This window comes from Gymnodraco acuticeps, unplaced genomic scaffold (genome assembly GCF_902827175.1).
Source record: "Gymnodraco acuticeps unplaced genomic scaffold, fGymAcu1.1, whole genome shotgun sequence".
NCBI lineage: Eukaryota > Metazoa > Chordata > Actinopteri > Perciformes > Bathydraconidae > Gymnodraco > Gymnodraco acuticeps.
The window spans coordinates 1,139,313-1,160,843 of NW_022992059.1; the positions used below are offsets into that span (position 1 = coordinate 1,139,313).

Below are 21,531 nucleotides of genomic sequence, written 5' to 3' on the forward strand. Positions count from 1 at the left end.
CTCTCCTGAAAAAACATGCGACTCGAGTAAAGTCATGTGACTCGAGTCCCCACCTCTGCTCTATACCTCCTGAGCCACAGCCGCCCAATGTGTGAAGACTAGGGCCATTGTGAGTATATCTTTGGACATGATGGATGAGCATTTCTTAATACCTAAAAGGAGCCATGGATTTAAAAAGTTGTTATGTCCTAAGCTTATAAAAGGCTTAGCCTGCTTTCAACAAATTGATTAGAAGAGGTCTTCTACAGTTACCATAAGTTAACATGTGTACAGGCAAATATCCAAAAATAACTTCATTGCACACAAGACAAGACTTTATATTGCATTTCATAACGACGAGTCAAAATGCTACAATTTTGTTAGCCATTCCCAGAATCCCTCTCACCTGTGCTGACTCGTATGTGATGGTCTTGGTCTCAGTGTGAACTAAGGGCATGTCCGTGTAGGTCACAGTTCCTCTCAGGGAGTTGGTGACGTCTGAGATGGTGATTGTCTGCGTCTTTAGCACAGGAGACTGAAGGGATCAGATAAACAGTCAGAAACTAACTCTGTGGGCTCCAGCAACAAAAACAACTACTGTGTGTTTGAATTAAGGAAGGCATAACCTAGTACAAGACGGGAAACAATATAATTACCGTGAGGCTGCTATCGTTAGTTTAGTTCTTATGTGGACTTTTAAGTTGTTAGATAGGAGGTCAGAGGGTTATAACTTTACACATGACATATGCTATATCCTGAAGGAAATTCCAGCATCGTCAACAATTGACGACTACAATACAAAGTAACACAAAATATCTAGATGGGCTTATCAAAGATATACAGAGAAGGTCCCTACTGAAGCCAGTCCCCAACTCCGGGGACTTCCGGCCGGGGACTTGGGGTGGCAGTATACACTGTGAAGTTGTTTGCGGCCTGCCAGTAAACCAAAAGCAGAAGAAGAAGAAGTGACGTCAGCGGCTTCATTTGCGTAATCTTCCCTCAGGGACTTATTCCGGTGTGAACGCGATCTGCTCTTTAGTTCCATGGGGGAACTAAGTGCTGGGAACTAAGTACGGCAAAGTACTTGGTGTGAAAGCGGCTATTGTTTCCCTCAGGATTATGTGGTGGGTGAACTGCAAAGCCCCTGAGGCGTCTCGGGGCATGGAAAAAAGTGGCCTTTTATTGTGGCCAGCCTAAGGCACACCTGTGCAATAATCATGCTGTCTAATCAGCATCTTGATATGCCACACCTGTGAGGTGGGATGGATTATCTCGGCAAAGGAGAAGTGCTCACTATCACAGATTTTTTCAGATTTGTGAACAATATTTGAGAGAAATGGTTATTTTGTGTATATAGAAAATGTTTTAGATCTTTGAGTTCATCTCGTGAAAAATGGGAGCAAAAACAAAAGTGTTGCATTTATATTTTTGTTCAGTGTAAATTGAGGTGAGGAACAATAAAAGGAGCACTGATTTCTGAGATGTATTGGAGTTGATGGCAAGACCACATACATAACAAATAATAAGCTTCACAATTTTACGTTTTTGTGTGTCCATAAGATATAAGCTGCTCTATTTGACTGCATGATGGAATCAGATGTGAACTGAGCAACCTGTAACATGTAGAGATTGTATCAGACATATTCCACATGGGTTATAGTGCTGATTTACACATGGAGTGATGTGTACAATGTGGACTTTAAGACCATGCAAGACACAAAGAACGTATTAATGAAGAAAACCAAATTGGCCTTATACATATTCAAATGTACACCTCAGGTTTGATGCATGTATTATTTGTTGGTACCTATAACATCCTTACTGTAGCTTAGAATGAGTACTGGAAAAGTTACATTATACCAAGAGAGAAGAGATAAGTCCATTGGCCGAATATGAGAAAGTCCATCAGTAGACAATGAAAAAATACAACATTTTTGTTTAGTATCACAGTGAAAAGTACAGGCTTTCATATTTAGAATTACCCCAATTCGATTGGCATACCAATGTGCCAATGAGTCATTTCCTGAACATGCACAATATGTTATGATATTTAGTTAAATAGCAGTGTTGTAAAGATACAGCTTCTATTATGTAAATCCCACCAACATTTTGAAAGATGAAAGCACATTTAGATCCAGTCCTACTACTCAAAATGAGCAAATGGTCAACATTTCTTGTCATCATATTCAAGGCTTTTTGCATCATCTTCACTTTTTAGATGGTTTCGTAATGCCAATAAAGTAAAGTAAATAAAGTAAAGTAATGCCAATAAAGTAAAGCCAACTAATTGATATAGAGAGTGTAATGTCGGGTGTCTGTGCATCCGATCATCAGATCAAGGGGGAGTGCTGGGGAACTCCAGTTCGAAACCCGCTCCTGCCGCCACTGTGTCAGGCCGTTGTGTCCTTGGGCAAGACACTTCACCCGGATTTGCTCCTGTGGGTATTGTCCACAGTACATGTATAATACCAATGTGTATTTGTAAAAGCGCCTCGATGACCTCGAGGCATGAAGATGGACGGTGTGGCGCAGTGCGCTGTGCAATGATCATCAGATCAAGGGGTGAAACCCGCCGCTGCTGCGTCTGTAAAACCGGTGTGTCCTTGGGCAAGACACTTCACCTGAACTTGCTCCTGTGGGTATTGTCCACAGTATCTGACCATTGCATGTATGATATATGTGTAATGTGTGTATATGTAAAGCGCTTTGAGTCATTGAAAAAGCGCTATAATAAATGTAAGGAATTATTATTATTATTAATGTCAGTGGACTAAAACTTGTTGTATGTACAATAATAATACATCCTAACAAACCAGAACATTTCCCTGGTAACTACATAAATGTTTGGTTCTGAGCCTTGACATTGTGGAAGTCACACAGCATTAAGATGAGAGAGATAAATTAAAGATAACTTGGTCCAGGAAGATGACACTGTCCATACTGGACCATACTGAGTGCATCAACAGTACTTCCAGCCTTTACACAATGACCACATCAAAACATAAACACAGACCAGATTTAAAGCTAAATATGCAACTTTTCAAAGTGAATAACAATATAAATCTAGCTAATATTTGCAGAATGAAAATCACAGTACCACAAAGCATCTGTCACGTACAACAGAAATGCTACTAATGGCTGGATCCACAGTTAAGGGGAGTTAAAAAATGATGTCATGTTTAGAGCAAATTATACTTTTTTTAAGATTTTGTTACCTTGAAAACATCTTTATGTCAAGTCCATATTAAGTCCATATTATTCTGTAGTTGAATTCAATGACATTATTGACATGGTTGACAGCATAAGAACACTAGTGATGCACTGGCCTAACCCTAACCCAGAATCTGCAAGTTGGGCAGATTTGTCATAAATTGACAAAGCAAAAGTAATTTGAAAATAATTGACAGAAACCTAATGAGCAATAGTCCAGGTTATTTTTCCTTTCCCCCTAAATTCAAGATTAAAAGGTTTAATTGTCATATGCAAATAGCAAGAGCGTATTTGTGGCCAAGTCCCAGGCTGTGCCGACAGGGCAACAAACATTATACCTAAGACACAAGTCTCTCTCTGTCCTTGTCCAGGAAATGTTGCTCCAATATTGCATCCAGTAGGTGGTTTGTAAATCAAGTTAGATTTGGCATATTTATGTAGGTCAGGTGGTGCTGATTGGCTCTAATTACACCAGGTACACTAACTGCCTTTTTAAAGTCTAATCCAAATAGTTCCACTGGGTTTGAGTTGAGAAAATGAATGAGAACATATTCATGAAACAATTAAAATGGTCTAATGCAAGCCAATGTGAAACCAGCCACATATAACTGTGTGAAGTAATGTTACCACAGGAAGCTGAATGGTTTAGTTATTCTTCTAGAGCTGTTTATGACTTATGTTGTCACAGTTAAAGTCAGGTCATCATGACAAAGATATTGACAGGCTATGCAATCTTGATTTAGGTCAAGTGTTCATAACAGAAACCTGAATCACTTTCAACGTTGTCTTAAAAATGACAACTGACCAAATTAAACCTAAACACAATCGTCATAAACATTCATAACGACTCCTTCATGTTATTGACACGTGTCTAGCAGGGTAGGAATTTCACGGCCGCCGGGACACGTGTCACCATGGGCTTTATGCCCCTCACAATGTTAAAATCTCGAAGTTGCTTTAAAAACGTAAGAGCAGTGGTCTGGTCTCTGAACTGCATTATGCTGCGTTCACAATATTCGCATTGCTATAATCGTTGGAGTTTCACTGCGGATGTCAGCTGTGTTTGCTCCTGTCATTCAAACAGGAAGTGCTGGAGAGAGGACAGGGCTTATATCCATGTAAATACTAGTGATGGGAATTCCGGCTCTTCTTGGTGAGCCGGATTATTTGGCTCGGCTCACCAAGAAGAGCCGGCTCTTTCGGCTCCCAAACGGCTCTTCAGTTGACCACATATTATACCTTTTTAACTTTTTAGAATGATGTATATATCACTTAAATTATTCAATACATCCTTTGTACTGAAGTATTCAAAGTAAAAATTACATGTTTAATATAAATGATTTGCTGTGGCCAAATGTTTTCATTGCATTTACAGACCCTTGTAACTCTCTGATACCACCCAGTGAATGCACTGACTTGCTTGGAGAGCTACACAAAACAGATAGCAACACCTATAAAAACTATTTTAAAAAAGGGGCTACTGTATCGGCATTTTAAAATTATATTTAAAGAAAAGGCCCTGACAAAACAGCAGGGCTCTATTTCAGTAACTATTAACTATAGAAAAAAAGACAGCAACAGCTGACATCAAATCTTTGCTGAGCCTAAGGATAACCATAAATAAATAACATAGTTAAAATAAATATATTGCAATGCTCAAAACAGCAGCATCCAACCGTCTCTAATCCTTGGATATTACATATCATTGCATACATGCACGGAGCAGCTGTAGCGCGGAGATCATCATCATCATCATCATTCTGTCTTGTATTACTTAACAAAAAAAACCAAAAAAAAACGGCGACCGACACATCACTAGTAAATACTGTGGTAGACTCAACTACAACAAAATTAACATATTTTACAGTGATTTAATTGTAATACACGTTTCAAAATGATGCAGAAGGAACAAAATACTGATAATGGTTAGTAAAAACCATGAATTAATGCTTTGACAAGTGTGCAGACAATATGGCAGGTGAAAAACCTTTTAGAATGCGTGTTTTCTGAATGGAATGATCGATCAGGCTAAACTAACCTGTAGCTTCTCCGTCCAAACTCACAACATCCTAAAGACAGAAATAAAGCAGCGACTGTATTCGCCATGACACACACACTCACACACAGCCTTTTGCATTTCAAATAGGGCTGAACGATTAATCGATTTTAAATCGAAATCGCGATTTTAAATGATGCGATTATCAAATCGCAAAGCCTGCGATTTTTTTTAACATTATTATTATTTTTTTTTTACTATTTTTTTTTTTTTCTTGTGTCAGTCATCCACACCAATCAGAAGTGCTGTGCTCCACATGTACCAGCCATTGTTAGAAGGTGATAGACAGATTGATCCAATCACCTGCCAAGTGCTTCTGAAAGTGCCTGCCCTTTCCAAATGGCTTCCAATGGAGCTTTAGATGGTTTGGTGAAACAAACCATCTGGATCAGGTTAGTAATGCTCCATCACATGTTTCTATTACAGGGTGAATCTTAAACTGAAGCTTGACTTTAAAGCAACCCAACGGAAGTTTCATGTAAGTTTAGTCCTTTCACTCGTAGCTCGGGCTGCGGGGGTGCTAGAGACGGGAGTACGTTGATACGACGTTCCTTGCCGGAGTTATGGCCGCATTTTACAATAAACTTAATATTTGTTACATATTAATAGAATTTTTTATTTTTTATTTGTGAATGGGAGAAGTAGTAGATAGAAAACATACCAAACACTAATTATTCAGAGTATTTTATTTTTTTGTAAAAAAATATAATTATAATTATTAATAATTAATAATTATTCTATATATATAATTTACACAGTGCCTGTAAACCGGAGGAGAACGCTGGCATTTCTCCTCCTACTTGAAAGACTACGGAGGGATAGGGTCTGCAAAATTAGTTTATTTTGGGGATGGGCCGGATGCTGTCACCGTTCCACTTCCTGCCTGGTGCCTCTGCAATGCCTCGCGTCGAAAAATAGACTTGAATCCTATTTTGAGCGGAGCCCAGCGCCGAGACGCTTCTGGGACGCTTCTGAGCCGTAACGCAGCGCGTCTGGTGGAATAGCACCCATTGACTAGAGTGGCCGTGATCTTTGCGAACGCCGCGGCGCAGCCGTAACCCGACACAGACAGACCCAGTGGAATCTAGGGGTAAAGAGGCATAGGCCTATATGATTATAATGTTTGACATTATTGATATTAATAAAGTGATTTGTTTTCCATGTCATTCGTGTGTTTTTCTTATCAGAAAGTTAAGTTATTTATTTGTAAGCTCCAAACATTTTTCCCTCAATGGCCTTTGTGCCCTGGCATGTGGCCTTTGTGCCCTGAACACATTTGTAACACCAAAGGCCAAATGGCCTTGCCCCTAAAATGACGAAATTCCAAGCCTGGTGTCTAGTCTTTTCAGTCCTATGCACACCCTTTCAATAAAAACAAGTTAAAAACGTACATTACAATTCTGACAATTCTTCCTTTCAGTATTATTTTAGTAGTGACACGATGGGCTCGTAAGAACTCAGATGCTCGATTCCGTTGCTTTGTAATATTCTTTATTTTCAAGAATACAAAGCTTTCCAATAAACTTCTAGGATCTACTAGGACTCTCCAAGAATCTCAAGGTTCTACTAGGTAGTGCAAAAATAGGTCTATGGTATACAGGCATGGACATGACGAAAAGACAAGACGAACCAACAAAAGACAACAGGAGAACAGGGCTACATATACACAACAGTTAATGAGGCACAGGTGCAAACAATCCAGAACAGGAGATCACAATCAAGCTGACAGACTCTAACGCTGAAACCTTACAGTACCCCCCTCTCTTACGGACGGCTCCAGACGTCCCTGAAGCCTGAGACTGTTCTCTATCGAAGTCAGATATAAGGGTCTTGTCCACAATGAAGCTGCCTGGGATCCAACACCTCTCTTCTAATCCATACCCTACCCAGTCGACCAAGAACTGTCTACCTCTGCCCCTCTTCCTTTCAGACAGTATTTTGTCCACAGTGTACACTTGACCTCCGTCGACAATCCGGGGAGGTGGAGGGGGCGTGGAGGCGGGGACCAGTCTGCTCTCTTTGACTGGTTTCAACTTGCTGACATGAAACGTGGGGTGGACCTTGATGGACTTTGGAAGACATAAACGGACAGCAACAGGGTTAATCACTTTGGCTATGGGAAAAGGACCAACGAACCGGGGAGCCAGCTTCCTGGAGGCAACATGGAGAGGAAGATCCTTTGTAGATAGCCACACTTGTTGTCCGGCCTGGTACTTGGGGGCTGGACGTCGTTTCCGGTCGGCCAATACCTTCATGCGATCGGCACTCCTCTGCAACATATGGCGAACTCCCGCCCAGACCTGACGGCAGCGGCGAACCAGAGCATGGGCTGATGGTACGGTGACCTCCTTCTCGAGCTCCGGAAACAATGGAGGTTGGTACCCATGGACACATTGAAATGGGGAGATACCAGTGGCTGATGTGGGTAAAGTGTTGTGCGCATACTCCACCCAAATCAGATTCTTACTCCAGGTGGTAGGTTTCTCGGACGCTAGACATCTCAAACAGGTCTCCAAACCCTGATTCATCCTCTCCGCTTGTCCATTCGACTGTGGGTGGTATCCGGAGGTCAGACTAACAGTGGCTTGGATTAGGCGACAAAACTCCTTCCAAAAACGTGACACGAACTGTGGGCCTCGGTCTGAAACGACATCACTGGGAAAACCATGGATCCTGAACACATGGGACAACATGGCCTCTGCTGTTTCTTTGGCATTAGGTAACTTGGGCATGGCGACAAAGTGTGCCATTTTAGAAAAACGATCCACCACAGTGAGTATGGTGGTATTACCTGCCGATGTTGGTAAACCTGTCACAAAATCCAACGCAATGTGAGACAGGGCAGAGGTTGGAGAATACCTGCCGGAGCTTGCCGAGAAGTTTTGTTCCTGGCGCACACAGGGCACGCTGCCACATATTCTGTAACATCCTTCCACATCCCCGGCCACCAGAATCTGTGTCTCACCATGAAAAGGGTCCTTTTGTTTCCAGGATGACAGGTAAGTACAGACGTATGGGCCCAATGAACAACTTGAGATCGAAGTTGTTCCGGCACAAACAAGCGATTCTGAGGACACCCTCTTGGGACAGGACTTCCAACGTTTGCCTGTTTGACCTTGGCTTCAATGGGCCAGGTCACACTCCTTATCACTCGGTCTGGCCGCAGAATGGGGTCTGGACTCTTGGGGACTGGCTCAGGATCAAACATCCTGGAGAGTGCATCAGGCTTTCCATTCTGCGAACCAGGTCGATATGACAGAGTGAACCTAAATCTATTAAAGAACAAAGCCCATCTGGCCTGCCTAGAGTTCAGACGTTTGACCTTCCTGATGTATTGCAGGTTCTTGTGATCCGTCCAGACCAGGAAATCCTGCTCCGCTCCCTCCAACCAGTGCCGCCACTCCTCCAAAGCAATCTTCACCGCCAACAGTTCCCGATTTCCCACGTCGTAATTCCTCTCAGCAGAAGATAGCTTACGGGAGAGATAAGCACACGGATGCAGTTTGTTGTCCCCCGCTGACTTCTGGGACAGTATAGCTCCAACGCCGTCGTTGGAGGCGTCCACTTCCACCACAAACTGTCGGTGGCGATCAGGTACAGTCAGGATGGGAGCTGTGGTGAACCTCCTCTTCAGTTCCAGGAAAGATTTCTCTGCCTGTGGATTCCACACAAACTGAACATGGGGAGAGGTAAGGGCATGGAGAGGAGAGGCAATAGCACTGAAATTGCGTATGAAACGTCTGTAAAAGTTTGCAAACCCCAAAATTGCTGAACTTTCTTTCTAGTGTCTGGTGTTGGCCAATTAGCCACGTCACTGACCTTAGCTGGGTCCATTTCCACCTTGTTAGGGGAAATCACAAAGCCCAAAAATGACACTGAGTTGACATGAAACTCACATTTTTCGGCTTTCACGAACAAATGGTTCGCCAGGAGTCTTTGAAGTACAAGGTGAACATGGTTAACATGAGTATTCTCATCTGGAGAAAAGATGAGAATATCATCGAGATACACAAAACAGAAAATATTCAGGAAATCTCTTAACACATCATTAATGAGGGCTTGGAAAACAGCAGGTGCATTACAAAGTCCAAAAGGCATCACCAAATATTCGTAATGTCCTGTAGGTGTATTGAAACCTGTTTTCCACTCATCCCCCTCCCGGATGCGCACAAGGTGATAAGCATTCCTTAAGTCAAGCTTGGTGAATATCTTGGCTCCCTGTAACAGATCGAATGCAGTAGATATGAGTGGAAGGGGATATCTGTTCTTAACTGTGATCTGATTTAGCGGACTGTAGTCAATACAGGGCCTCAATGTCCCGTCCTTTTTCGCCACGAAAAAGAAACCTGCCGCTGCTGGGGATGAAGATGTCCGAATCAAACCAGCTTTGAGTGAAGCATTGATATATTCCTTCATGGCCTCCCTTTCTGGCCCAGAAAGTGAGTACAACCGTCCCTTGGGAATAGTAGAGCCCGACAGAAGGTCTATGGGACAATCGTACGGTCTATGGGGTGGCAAAGAAGTAGCTCGTGTTTTATTAAACACCTCCTTGATGTCTAAATAACACGCCGGAACTTTAGCCAAATCAGGAAAGTCAGAAGGCTTAGAAAAAGTGTCACTGTTATTGTCTGACCCCTGCTTAGGGTTACTAGATCTATGCCATTTACTCAACCCTGTCTTACTGGTTAAACATGAACGAGAGCACTCAACTCCCCACCCTTTAACCCTTCCTGTCTGCCAGTCAACGTGAGGGTTGTGTTTAACAAGCCAAGGGTACCCCAAAATGAGAGGATGTTGAGCAGAGTTAAATAAATGAAAACTTATTTGCTCACGATGTTCCTGATCTATGACTAATACCATGGGCTCAGTGCGATGAGTAATAGTACATAAAAGGCGGCCGTCCAAAGCACTAGCCTCTAAGGGTTGATCTAAAAGAACAACCTTTAAGTTTAAACTTTTAGCCAACTCCCAGTCTAACAAACTCTCATCAGCCCCAGAATCGACTAATGCATCCTGAGTCATAGTATTATCACCAAGTTTGATTTGTACCTGCATTCACTTTCTGACTGGAGAGTCGAAGGAAGTCACTCGGCTCACCAGCGTCTTCCTTCCCGCTGATGAACCTGATCTTTTCCCGAACAGACTGCCGAAACATGGCCCTGCTGGCCGCAGTAGAAGCATCGCCGCTCCCGTAGACGGCGCTGACGCTCCTCCGGAGTGAGTCTGGCTCTACCGAGCTGCATCTGTTCCTCCGCGGCGATAGGGGGCGCTGGTCGCTCTGGAGATGACGACTGGGAATTCCTCTGCCAAGCGTAGTATTCCCACGGTAATTCCTGTCTGAAAGGTGGAGTGGATCCTGTATTCTTTCCTTTCTCCCGATTTCTTTCAGCTAGACGTTGATCAACCCGGATAGCCATGGCGATGAGTGAGTCCACATCTTCAGGCAGCTGTAATGGAGCCAACTGATCCTTTATGGGATCTGCTAATCCATGCAGGAAGGCATCAAAGAGAGCCGCGGAGTTCCACCCATTCTCCGCTGCCAAAGTACGGAACTCGATTGCGTAATCCATCACTCTCCTCTGCCGCTGCTTAATGTTCACCAGGGCTCTCGCTGACTCTCTCCCGGGTGATGTCAGATCAAAAATCTTGTTCATGGTATCCAAAAACAGTCTTAATGACTGACAAACAGGCGATTTCCGGGACCACTCCACTGTTGCCCAGGCTTCCGCTCTCCCCGTCAGATGAGAAACAATAAAAGCTATCTTAGCTTGATCGGTGGGAAATGCTGCGGGCTGGTGTTTGAAGTGGAGATCGCACTGCACTAGGAAAGGGCGACAGTTTCCAGATTCTCCGGAGAATTTCTCTGGCGAAGCGAGGCGGATCGTAGGCGAATGTACGGGGACTTGAACGGGAATATCAGCAGACCCGACCCCCGCTGGACCGGAAAACTGTGCCGCAGGAACACCAGGATTTGCCACGAGGTGAGTGAGTACTTCCCGCATCTTCTCAGCCAGTAGGTTTATCTCCGTTGACACAGTAGTTTGAAAGTTGTCTTGACGAACAGTCAAACCCTGGACCCCTTGGTTAATTGCTGACAGCTGTCCCTCATGTTGGTGAAGGAGTGTACCCTGCGCCTGCAGGGCCGTTCTTAACGCTGCAGAATCGGCTGAGTCCATCTTGTTAGGTTGGTTGGTTCTGACACGATGGGCTCGTAAGAACTCAGATGCTCGATTCCGTTGCTTTGTAATATTCTTTATTTTCAAGAATACAAAGCTTTCCAATAAACTTCTAGGATCTACTAGGACTCTCCAAGAATCTCTAGGTTCTACTAGGTAGTGCAAAAACAGGTCTATGGTATACAGGCATGGACATGACGAAAAGATAAGACGAACCAACAAAAGACAACAGGAGAACAGGGCTACATATACACAACAGTTAATGAGGCACAGGTGCAAACAATTCAGAACAGGAGATCACAATCAAGCTCACAGACTCTAACGCTGAAACCTTACAAGTAGTGGTCTACACGGTGTTAACACAAATGACACAATACGGTATCGAGTATCGAATTCAGGTTAATATTCAGTCCTAGTTGTTAAACTGAGTATTCCCCACCGACTCAATTCCATTGCAGTCTGAACAAAATGTGTTAAAGTTAAAACAATATAGGGAGCACATGAAATACAAATAACGTGGAGTATATTGACTGTACTTATATCGGACAGTTTTAAAATGTTCTTGCTTTATCATTATCTTGGTTTTTCTGTTATGTTTTACTTTGAAGTTTTAACTATCTGTATTATATCTGTTTTTCCCGCCTGTTTAATTGTCTGTTCAGGCCTTATTAGTTCCACTTGTTACCCATCAGCCCTGCAACCACAGGAGGTCATCGTGTACACCTACACTTTATCCCCTCATTAGTTTCAGCTTGTATTTCAGTCTGGTTCATTATATGTAGCTTGGGCCAATTTCTCCACTGTATTAGCCTTTTCACAGCCATGCTGGTAAAATCCACACTTCAATTATGGGAATAGTGGTAATTCCATTCAAATGAACTGAATAGTCAGAAATGTTGCTGTTATAAATGCGGACTCCAATATGGGACTTTTGATAGGGTAACAACAAGCCTTGTCTGTGCCAAAGTGAAAAGTTGCATATTGTTGCTAGGCAAACAAAAAATACCTTCAACTGTCATGCAACTAACCATTTTTATGTTCACAAAACCCAAACTGTGCCCTACTGAATGATGTCCGAATAACATTGAAAAGATTGAGTTAGCTCAGTTGTTGCCCAACAGTTAGCAAAGCTAATTATGTCATTGTTGTAGTAACATCCTGGTACCACATTAAAGATGTGACTTCACCATTGGCCCAATCATTTCTAAATCAATATTTGTTCCTCTACATATTACTGGAAAAGTATAAAATTGCTGTGATGCATTCCTGAGTAATTCCTTTTCTCCACTGATGGATTCTTAAATTACACTTGGCCTGATTGTCAGCAGATACTTGGTCCAACATTAACACAGGACTAAGCATGTCAGTCACTCTGCTAAACTGCACACAGATTATTAACACACTCTGAGAGATATGGCCTACTGATGGACTAAATATTTTTGTTCACTTTTGTCACATAACTGAATATTGTCCAGAGGCTGCAAAACCGAAATGTCAAGATAATTGATAACAACTTTTTCCTTGTCCAGAAGAATGCAAACGTGAAGGTTGTTTGGTCAGGTTTCAAGTACTACAACACTGGAAGGCAAACAAATTACATTTAGCTTTTTTCTTCTACTTCTTAAAGTTGGCCAATGTAACCTTTGCATAGAAAGCACTTTGTTCACTTAAAAAAGCTTGAAGAATAAACTCTTAATTAACTGCAGGGATTTTGCTATTTAAGTCTTACTTGCTATGGTAGGCACATTAGCATACGTTGCACAATGTTAGCTAATATTAGCAAACACAGGTGGATACTGCATGAACTCAAGTAATTTCAAATGTATTTATGTGTTATGCATTTACCATTATATTTTAATTGACCTTTTGCTGATTGTGTTGCTGAAGGTGTTGCTGAATGGTAACTGTCCAATTATATTGCTAATTTAGCATAGCAACCTTTCCTCTTGCTAGCTAACATCAATCAAACCACTGTGTTGCTTTTCTGAGTGTGTTATGTTTGTATTGCTATGAAACACAATAGCATTGATCTATGTCTTCTGTATTCATTGTTTTAGATGCTGACATTTTGCTTGGGTATGTATACATTATGTATATATTCTTGGTGTCACCACGTCAGCTTTATAGATAGTTAGCTAAAATCTGCCTGACAGTTGTTATTTCAGGTAATGTGTTGCTCTGCTGCAAAGGAACAGCTATCTCAAAAATGATTTTCACGGATTAATCTGTCACCATTATCAGCATAAAAAGCTTGATAGGAGTAGGAACAGTATGGGGCGAAGTTTATCAAGTGTAAGCTGTCACTTTAGGAAACAGTGGACGCTGTTCAACAAAGGTTACAAAGGCTTGCTTAAAGACAATAATGTTTTTAGAGTCTGGCCTCTTTTAAGATGAACTGAAGTCCATGAAGGGTAAGAAAGGTAAGATAGAAAGTTGACGTTAAGATAGAGTGACGAATCAGCAGTCTCTTGATGGTTGAGATTAAATGTTCTGACATCTCCTCATTAATTGTTCTTTTAAATGAAGGCCACCCACAGCATGGTGAGGGCCATCACCAGCAGTCCGGACAGAAAAAAAGACATCCGGGAATGCTTGAGCCTGGCAGAGTTAAGCTCACATGCGTTAACCAGGCTCCTCCTCTCATCCGGCACATTGATCGCCACCTTCAGAGTGTGACCCTGAGCTTGTTCTTCCACCTCTTCTTCTTCTTCTTCTTCTTCTTCTTCCTCCTCCTCCTCCTCCTCCTCCTCCTCCTCCTCCTCCTCCTCCTCCTCCTCCTCCTCCTCCTCCTCCTCCTCCTCCTCCTCATCATCATCATCAACCCAATCCCAATCAACTTCCTCCTCATCGTCTTCCAGCAGGCAGTCCTTTCTGTACAGCGGTGGTCCCACTGGCGTCGGGGACAAACTATAGGCTCTTACCTTGTGTCCGAACAGAGTCTGCCGTCCTTGCTGTGCTCAGCAGCGGCAGACCAAGAGAGACAGATAACAATGAACACACACACACGTGGGATATGGTCAATTGACAAGAGAATGAAGGAAGAGGGTGGAGGGATGAGGGAATGGAGGAAGGGGATGTTGGAGGTAAGGTACTGGAAGGGAGCGGGGGGGGGGGGGGGGGGGGGTATAAAGCATGGAGAGGTCCCCTGCAGTTCTTAAATAAGGTGTAATATCTGACAGTAGAACTAACATGAACAGTCACTCCTCCAATAAAGCAGTTACTCCATCTGTTTGTCATTAGAATTACCCAAGGCTGCTCCAACTTGTTTATGCCAAGGTCAAGATGCTGGGTGGATAAGTGTCATATCAATCTGGTTAATACTTTGTGTTGTTGCAATTTAAACCTAGTCCATTTCAATAGTAAGAACTTTACAACAGCGTTATCAAGGTTTATCCAACAGCATAGATAAATAATCTGTAGATGCTGAGAACACCTTTGATCGTCTACATTGGGACTACTTGTAGACGGTTTTTGAGCAGTTTGGCTTTAACTCTGAATATATCAAAATAACACTTTGTGCTTTACTGTAACCCTTGTGTGATTGTTAGAGGGTATAACACCTCCATTACATTTCCCATTGAACATCCTGCCATCGGGGTTGCCCTTTTTCACGATTGTCAGTTTGAATTCTGCTGGGGCCCCTAGCTCAGAGAATAGAAAGCACCCTATCATCTCCCATCACATTTAACCATACTACGCAGCATATTGTATTGTGCCAAGAAAGCCACCATCAACCCTATATCTCAAAAGACTGCAGTATCTTATGGGAATTACAACCTGCCTGTGGCAGTAACCCCCATTCTGATGAAGTTCTCTGAGAACTCTGTTTTGAAGTCTGACGATGCAACTACCATCATTGGGCGGATTATAAACCACAATGAGACTTTAAAAAGAGAGAGACAAACGTCCCTACCTCAGGAAGACCAAAAAACTGATCTGACATGATCTTGGTAAAGACGGCTGTAGATACGTAAGAATCTTAATTATTTTAGAACTGTAAAAAAACTGAAAAAGAACCCCAGTTCAAGGTGTCTTCCCTGCAGCACCACACATCTGAGGGTGGCCTTTCTGTTCTAAATGTTCTAACACACCATCACTACTGGTGTCACTATCCCTTTCAATATGGTCCAAGACCCTACCATAGCAGTCTCTCAAGCCTTGCCTATAAAAGCGTTTACACACACGTCAACACATTGAACTGTTGACAGGTCAAGGTTACACTCACAGTCCGTGTCGTCATGTATCACTACATCCAAATATATATTTTATGATCATCAATTACAGAACAATCATGTATTGCCCCCATATTGCAGCTATAAGGCCTAAGGCCTAAACTGAGAGCTATCAATAAGATCTATCTGTGCAGGAGAGACTAAGGTGGTGAGGTTAAGCTGTGTTTGTGTCCACAGCCTGACAGGAGAGTTATGTTTACTGTAGCACTGATTGAATATTTAGCAGCATTTCATTTGAGATTTGAGTTGGCTTATCCATCCATCCATCCATAGTCAAACATTATAGTAGAACTTATATCATTTGTAATGAAAAACTGCTTATAGAATAATAATGGCTCACTAACACATCACATGAAACACTACTATTTTAAATGTTTATGATTAACGATCTTGCCTGAACTTTGATGGAGGTGGTGAAGTTAACATTTCTGTTGGATACGATACACAATGATGACATCTATGCCTTATCAGAACTCTTTCAGTTAGTTGGCTTACTAGCTTTATGTTTTGATTGTGTATTGTGTTTTGTTTGTTTATTGTGTTTTGATTGTGTATTTCATAATGTATTGTGTTTTTAGCACTCTTCTTCATTTGTATAATGTTTTAATGCTTTGTCAAGCACTTTGTGACTATGTCCGTGAAAAGCGCTTTATAAATACATTTTACTATTCATTTTGCTAACTGAATTACTATAAAATGTTATTTTCTTTTTTGATGATGTTCCATATTAACAATGCCTGCCCAGCTTTAACATCTTGTAGTTAAGATATCCATAAAAGATATCCACTCATCCTCACCCTTGTCGAGTGACTTATTATGCATTTCGGCAATGTGTTACAAAGAAAAACTGTTTCCTAATGCCTTTTTTTAACTTACATTTCTTTATGCAGTATAGAGACAACTAGCTCTACAATGCAATAGCAGAACAATGTTCATTTATTTCGTGACTTCTATACAGATTACAGTATCTTCAGATGAGGATGCTTATTTGTTTCCTAGGTTGTGTAGCTTTAGCCTATTTGTTTGCATCATCACCAGGCACTATCATGAAGCATGAAACCAAGTTTAAACCATCAAACACAGTATTTAACACCTTTCAGCAGGATTCTCAATGGAACTGTTGAGTCAACCTCTGTGAATTTGTTCTAAACTTCATCTGCGGGAGACCTTGAAATGATTCTGCCTAAGCTAATCAGATGGCTAGCTAGAGGTGGTAAAATGTAGTAATAATATCTCGGCTGGCAAAATCTACAGTCATAACTACTACTACAAAAAAAATGTAAGACCTGAGGGTGGCAGAGAACGTAATATTTAAAGTGCCAACTGAATACCCCATTTTTTTATTGATCTTTTAATTGATATGTTTTTATTATATATTTGTTTTATTCTTGTTTTTGTATTCTTTTGTTTTATTATTCTTTTTTTTATTCTTGTTTTATTCAGTCCTCTGTTTATTGATCTCTATTGGTTTTAAATGTTTTTATCAATCACAAAGTCAGAAGTTACTTGGTATTTATTACCTGAGAGGGGGGGTAATATTATTTTTTGTTTATGTGTTTGTTTTGTGAAACATTTTGTGTTTAATATTTGCAGGAAGACTATTGCATGATTGGTTACTGGCAACATGGCTAAAACACCTGATGTCTAAATGTCCAAAGGACACTACCCCTCTGACAAAGCAGCAGCAGAATGAGAAGAAAGGAAGAACGGGGGGAGAGAGAGGAGTGTACTGGGGATAATACATCTGGCAGCTAGGTTGATAGCTAGTGCATACAGTGTTGGCAGTGCAAGGTCTTCTTAATGCCAAAAGAAAGAAAGAAACACCAGAAAACACTTTCTTCTGCACTGCTTTTTAAAATACCACCAATCTGTCAACATTCTGGGCACCTCAGATGACGGGAGCTCTGGAGGAGCTCACCATGAAAAGCATTTTAAGGTGATTCTGCACTGCACACAATAGGGATGGTAAGGATGTACTATTGCACACAAGGCAACATCTGTGTAAAGAATCGAACTGCTCAGGGAGACAGTGGGAATTTTAACCATTGTGATGCAACAGCGACTATTTCTACTTTTCTATCTTATGTGTCATCAGAATTCTTAGCATTCAGCAATAATATGAAACTACTAAAATGGCACTTTTCTTGCTTTCAGCAAGAAAAGTGCTGTTATGGCTAGATTTTGGAGTTATATAAAGGAATATTTTTGTGCATGACCTCGAGTCTAGGATAGAAACTGTGTCTTTAAGTCGTGGGTAGAGGTGAGCCGAGAGCCAGAGGGCAACACTGGCAGGTCGGAGGACGGAGATCCTCTCTGACCTTCATTGTCATTGTTGGAAGGCGCAGGGAAGGATGGAGGAGGATGAGTGGAAGAGGATGGAGTTGGTGGGGGGGATCTGACTGGGGGAGCAGGGCCAGTCTTTAAAGGGGAATGGGAGAACATGAGGACAGAGGTACAAGAGATAGACACAGAAAAACACATAAAGACATCCAGGGAGGGATAGATACAGAGAAGGGTGGAGGGTGAGACAGATGAGGAGGAAGGGAGGAGGGGGGGGGGTCAGTGCTCTGGCTTCTAGTCATTGGTCTGTAGCTTGTTATCTTGTGTTCTTTTTCTCTTCAGTCCTTCACTGATCATATCAGGCACAAGAGTCATGCAAACACATTATCGGGATGAACCCAGCCATGGGATTAATCAGCAGATCAAGCACAATGACAAAGCAGCCGCAGCCATTCACAGACATGACACCAAGACATTAGAGTTAAAGGGGGGGGGAGATCCTACAAGAGATCTAGTATGCTTCAAACAAATAAAATAATAAAATCATCAGTTTTTCAGATGTGTTTTTTGTGCCATTTTAGCTGGGAGTCCCAGCAGCTTCTACTGAAGCCAGTCCCCAACTCCGGGGACTTCCGGCCGGGGACTTTGGGCGGCAGTATACGCCGTGAAGTGGTTTGCGGCCTGCCAGTAAACCCAAAGCAGAAGAAGAACAAGTGACGTCAGCGGCTTCATTTGCCTAATCCTCCCCCAGGGACTTATTCCGGTGTGAACGCGATCTGTACTTAGTTCATGAGAACTAAAGAGTTCTCATGAACTAAGTTCTCATGAACCTTTGTGGGAAAAGTACTGCGGTGTGAATGCGCCTCTTGAGATCATCGATCTCTTTTTCAAGGGATACCTGTCCAACATGGCAGCAAGTAGGTTACATCATGAACATAAAACAACAGAACACAAAAGGACAAGCATATCTCTCCGTCCCACTGAGGTGGCGTTAGACTTTTTCGCTGTCCGTCATTTTGACAGACAGGATCGTAAAATGTCCGTCATAATCCCTTATTACCCGTCGGGTCTGAACAGTTCACGAGAGAGCACGCTCTTGAACTGTCAACGGGGGGGAAGGCGGTGTTATGCCGTGTGTGCATGCACCTCGCGGGAGCGCACACAGCGTAAAGCAAAACCTCCCAGACATGTATTGATCTGTACGGCAAAGTATGGTTTGGAAACGATATGATTTCCTTTTGGGGGGCATGCATAACACCAGAGCCTCGCTGCGGGGAAACGTAGGCGCTGTTCCGAGTTTGTTCTAATCTGTCAAAATGACAGACTGCTTTCAGATTTTTCCGTCATTGTTAAATAAAATATTCGGTTAACGCGACCACTGCTGTCCCAGCAACATCAGTACCAAGCGAGAGAGTTTTTTCCAGAGCAGGGGATATTGTAAATGCCCAAACATCCCAGCTTACCTGGAAATGTGGACATTCTCATATTCTTAAAAACCTGTCTGATGATGCTGAGTGAGTGACTAGTGAGTTAGAGTTGAGTTACTTGAAAAACTAAAGTGAAACTTGATTTATTTTATTGCGGGCTCTGATTATTAAATGTCCTTGTTTATTTGTGAGATGCAGTGGCACAAAGAAAATGCCTACTTTGTTTGGTAGTACTATAGGTACAAAAAAACCTTTTAGGATGTGCCGTTTTAGAGCTGTTATCTGATTGGTAGGTCAGAATAATTAAAACTTTGAGCGTATTGGCAATTTAGTCTGGTGGCACTGCTCTCTCCACAGGGAAACCACGGCAACATCAGCAGGGAGCAGTTTTCCCGCTGGTCATGTGAAGGTAGCTTTAGAGGAGAAGTATGGGCCTTTGCATCCATTTGTAGTTTCATCACTTTGTATCCTTATTGGTGGCTGCAAGCTTTACATCGGAATATGAAAGTAGTCATTCGCTACATGTTCCGAAACACTTAATCCAAACTTGTTGGTTTGAAGCATACTGATCCCTTGTGGTCGCGCTAAGCACAATCTGGTGAAGCTGCGTGTCATCAGTCATACAGGCCATAGCCTCCAGGTGCCATTCAATATACTGCTCCTAAAGAAACGCTGCACAGTAATGATCTACTGCAGCATATTCCGCCAAGCACCACATTAAATACCTTTACCTCAGACACGCCATCAACTACTCTGTATGCAGGTACTGTGGACACCCCCCCCCACACACACACACACTCTCACACACACACACACACACCAAATATCCATCCACCAGCTGTGTCTGGTGTGTTCAGTGTGTGACTGCAGCTACAGTCTTGCTGAAGCAGTGCAATGATATGAAGAAAGCCAACAGCACCACTAAGTGGAGGATCGGTGTACAGCTGACAGAGTGCATTGTGGACGTCACCATACTCTTCACAACAACAATATATGTATTATAATAATGCTTAATACTAGACATACTAAGACCATGCGAGTCTGTACATATTATCATTTAAAACCTCGGGAATGTACATTATGGCTCCTGAAGACTGCTAAGACCTGATTAACACTTTGTATTCTATTCTGACTAAATCTTTATTTGGTAATATGTAAATATAAAAACAATAAAAACGGAAATGCTCTTAAATAGTTTATTAAACCTCTAAGTTTCTATCACATGGAGGGACTATTTAAAATCTAATTTGAATACCTTTAATATTTAATTTGGTTTTATGTTTACATTATGCCTGCTTTTAAACAAATGTGTGTTTAAAGGCCCTGCACACACACGCAAGCATTCATGCAAGCACGCACACATGCACGCACACACACACACACACACACACACACACACACACACACACACACACACACACACACACACACACACACACACACACACACACACACACACACACACACACACACACACACACACACCTCGGAGCATCCTACTCTCAAGTTAACACAGACCCTAAATCACTCCCTAACTTTGACTCCTTACTAGAATCTGAGGATATGTTAGTAGCTCTATAAGAGTATTACAGATTATTTGTGAATACGGGCCCAGACTTTTATGTTTTAAAAAACAGATGCTGTGGGAAGCAGGGCTTAACTGTGTAAAAGAGAAAAAGGGGAGAGAATCTATGAGCATAGATTTGTAAATGAAATGAACAAATACAAAATCTGAGGGTACTGATCTGCTCAGTCCAGGAGTTTAAGTGCAAACATTAAACTGTGATGACTGCTAATCTGAGCTCACAGTTAAGGTGAATCCCAGAACATATAACCTGGGACTTCCAGAATATGCATAGAGCATTCTGAATGAAAACCGGGAATTGTAAATATTAATTTAAAATAATACAATACAGCTATTTTGTTGGCCAGCATACCATATTTAAACCAAGACTTTGTTCAGGTGAACTACACTGCCTTTACTTAAACTATATCTCAGTAATGCAGTAAAGACTGTGAACACTAAAGCAGTGCGTGAATTTTGTGAAGTGTCGTCTCAAATCGCACATGGCTGCTGTGCCCTCACTGTTGCGGCTGTTAGCTGTTAGCCACGATCCTTTGTGGTAACAAATCATTAGACTGCTAATTTACCAGTGGCGAACCGTCAGGGC

At 42.0% G+C, this 21,531-nt stretch overlaps 1 protein-coding gene across 17 annotated transcripts in view; it reads right to left on the reverse strand.

Moving 5' to 3' along the window:
• Window positions 1-21,531, reverse strand: part of epb41a (erythrocyte membrane protein band 4.1a) — a 118,602-nt gene that overhangs the window by 13,829 nt on the left and 83,242 nt on the right. For 15 of the 17 annotated variants that reach the window (XM_034202188.1, XM_034202186.1, XM_034202196.1 and 12 more), the window contains one exon: window positions 386-514. The exons of 1 other annotated variant lie outside the window; for it this stretch is intronic. In XM_034202188.1, the coding sequence (XP_034058079.1) occupies window positions 386-514 (129 nt within the window). Of the gene's footprint in view, window positions 1-385; window positions 515-14,243; window positions 18,072-21,531 lie in introns of those variants that run through there. One more of the 17 variants, XM_034202195.1, reaches the window with a different exon arrangement.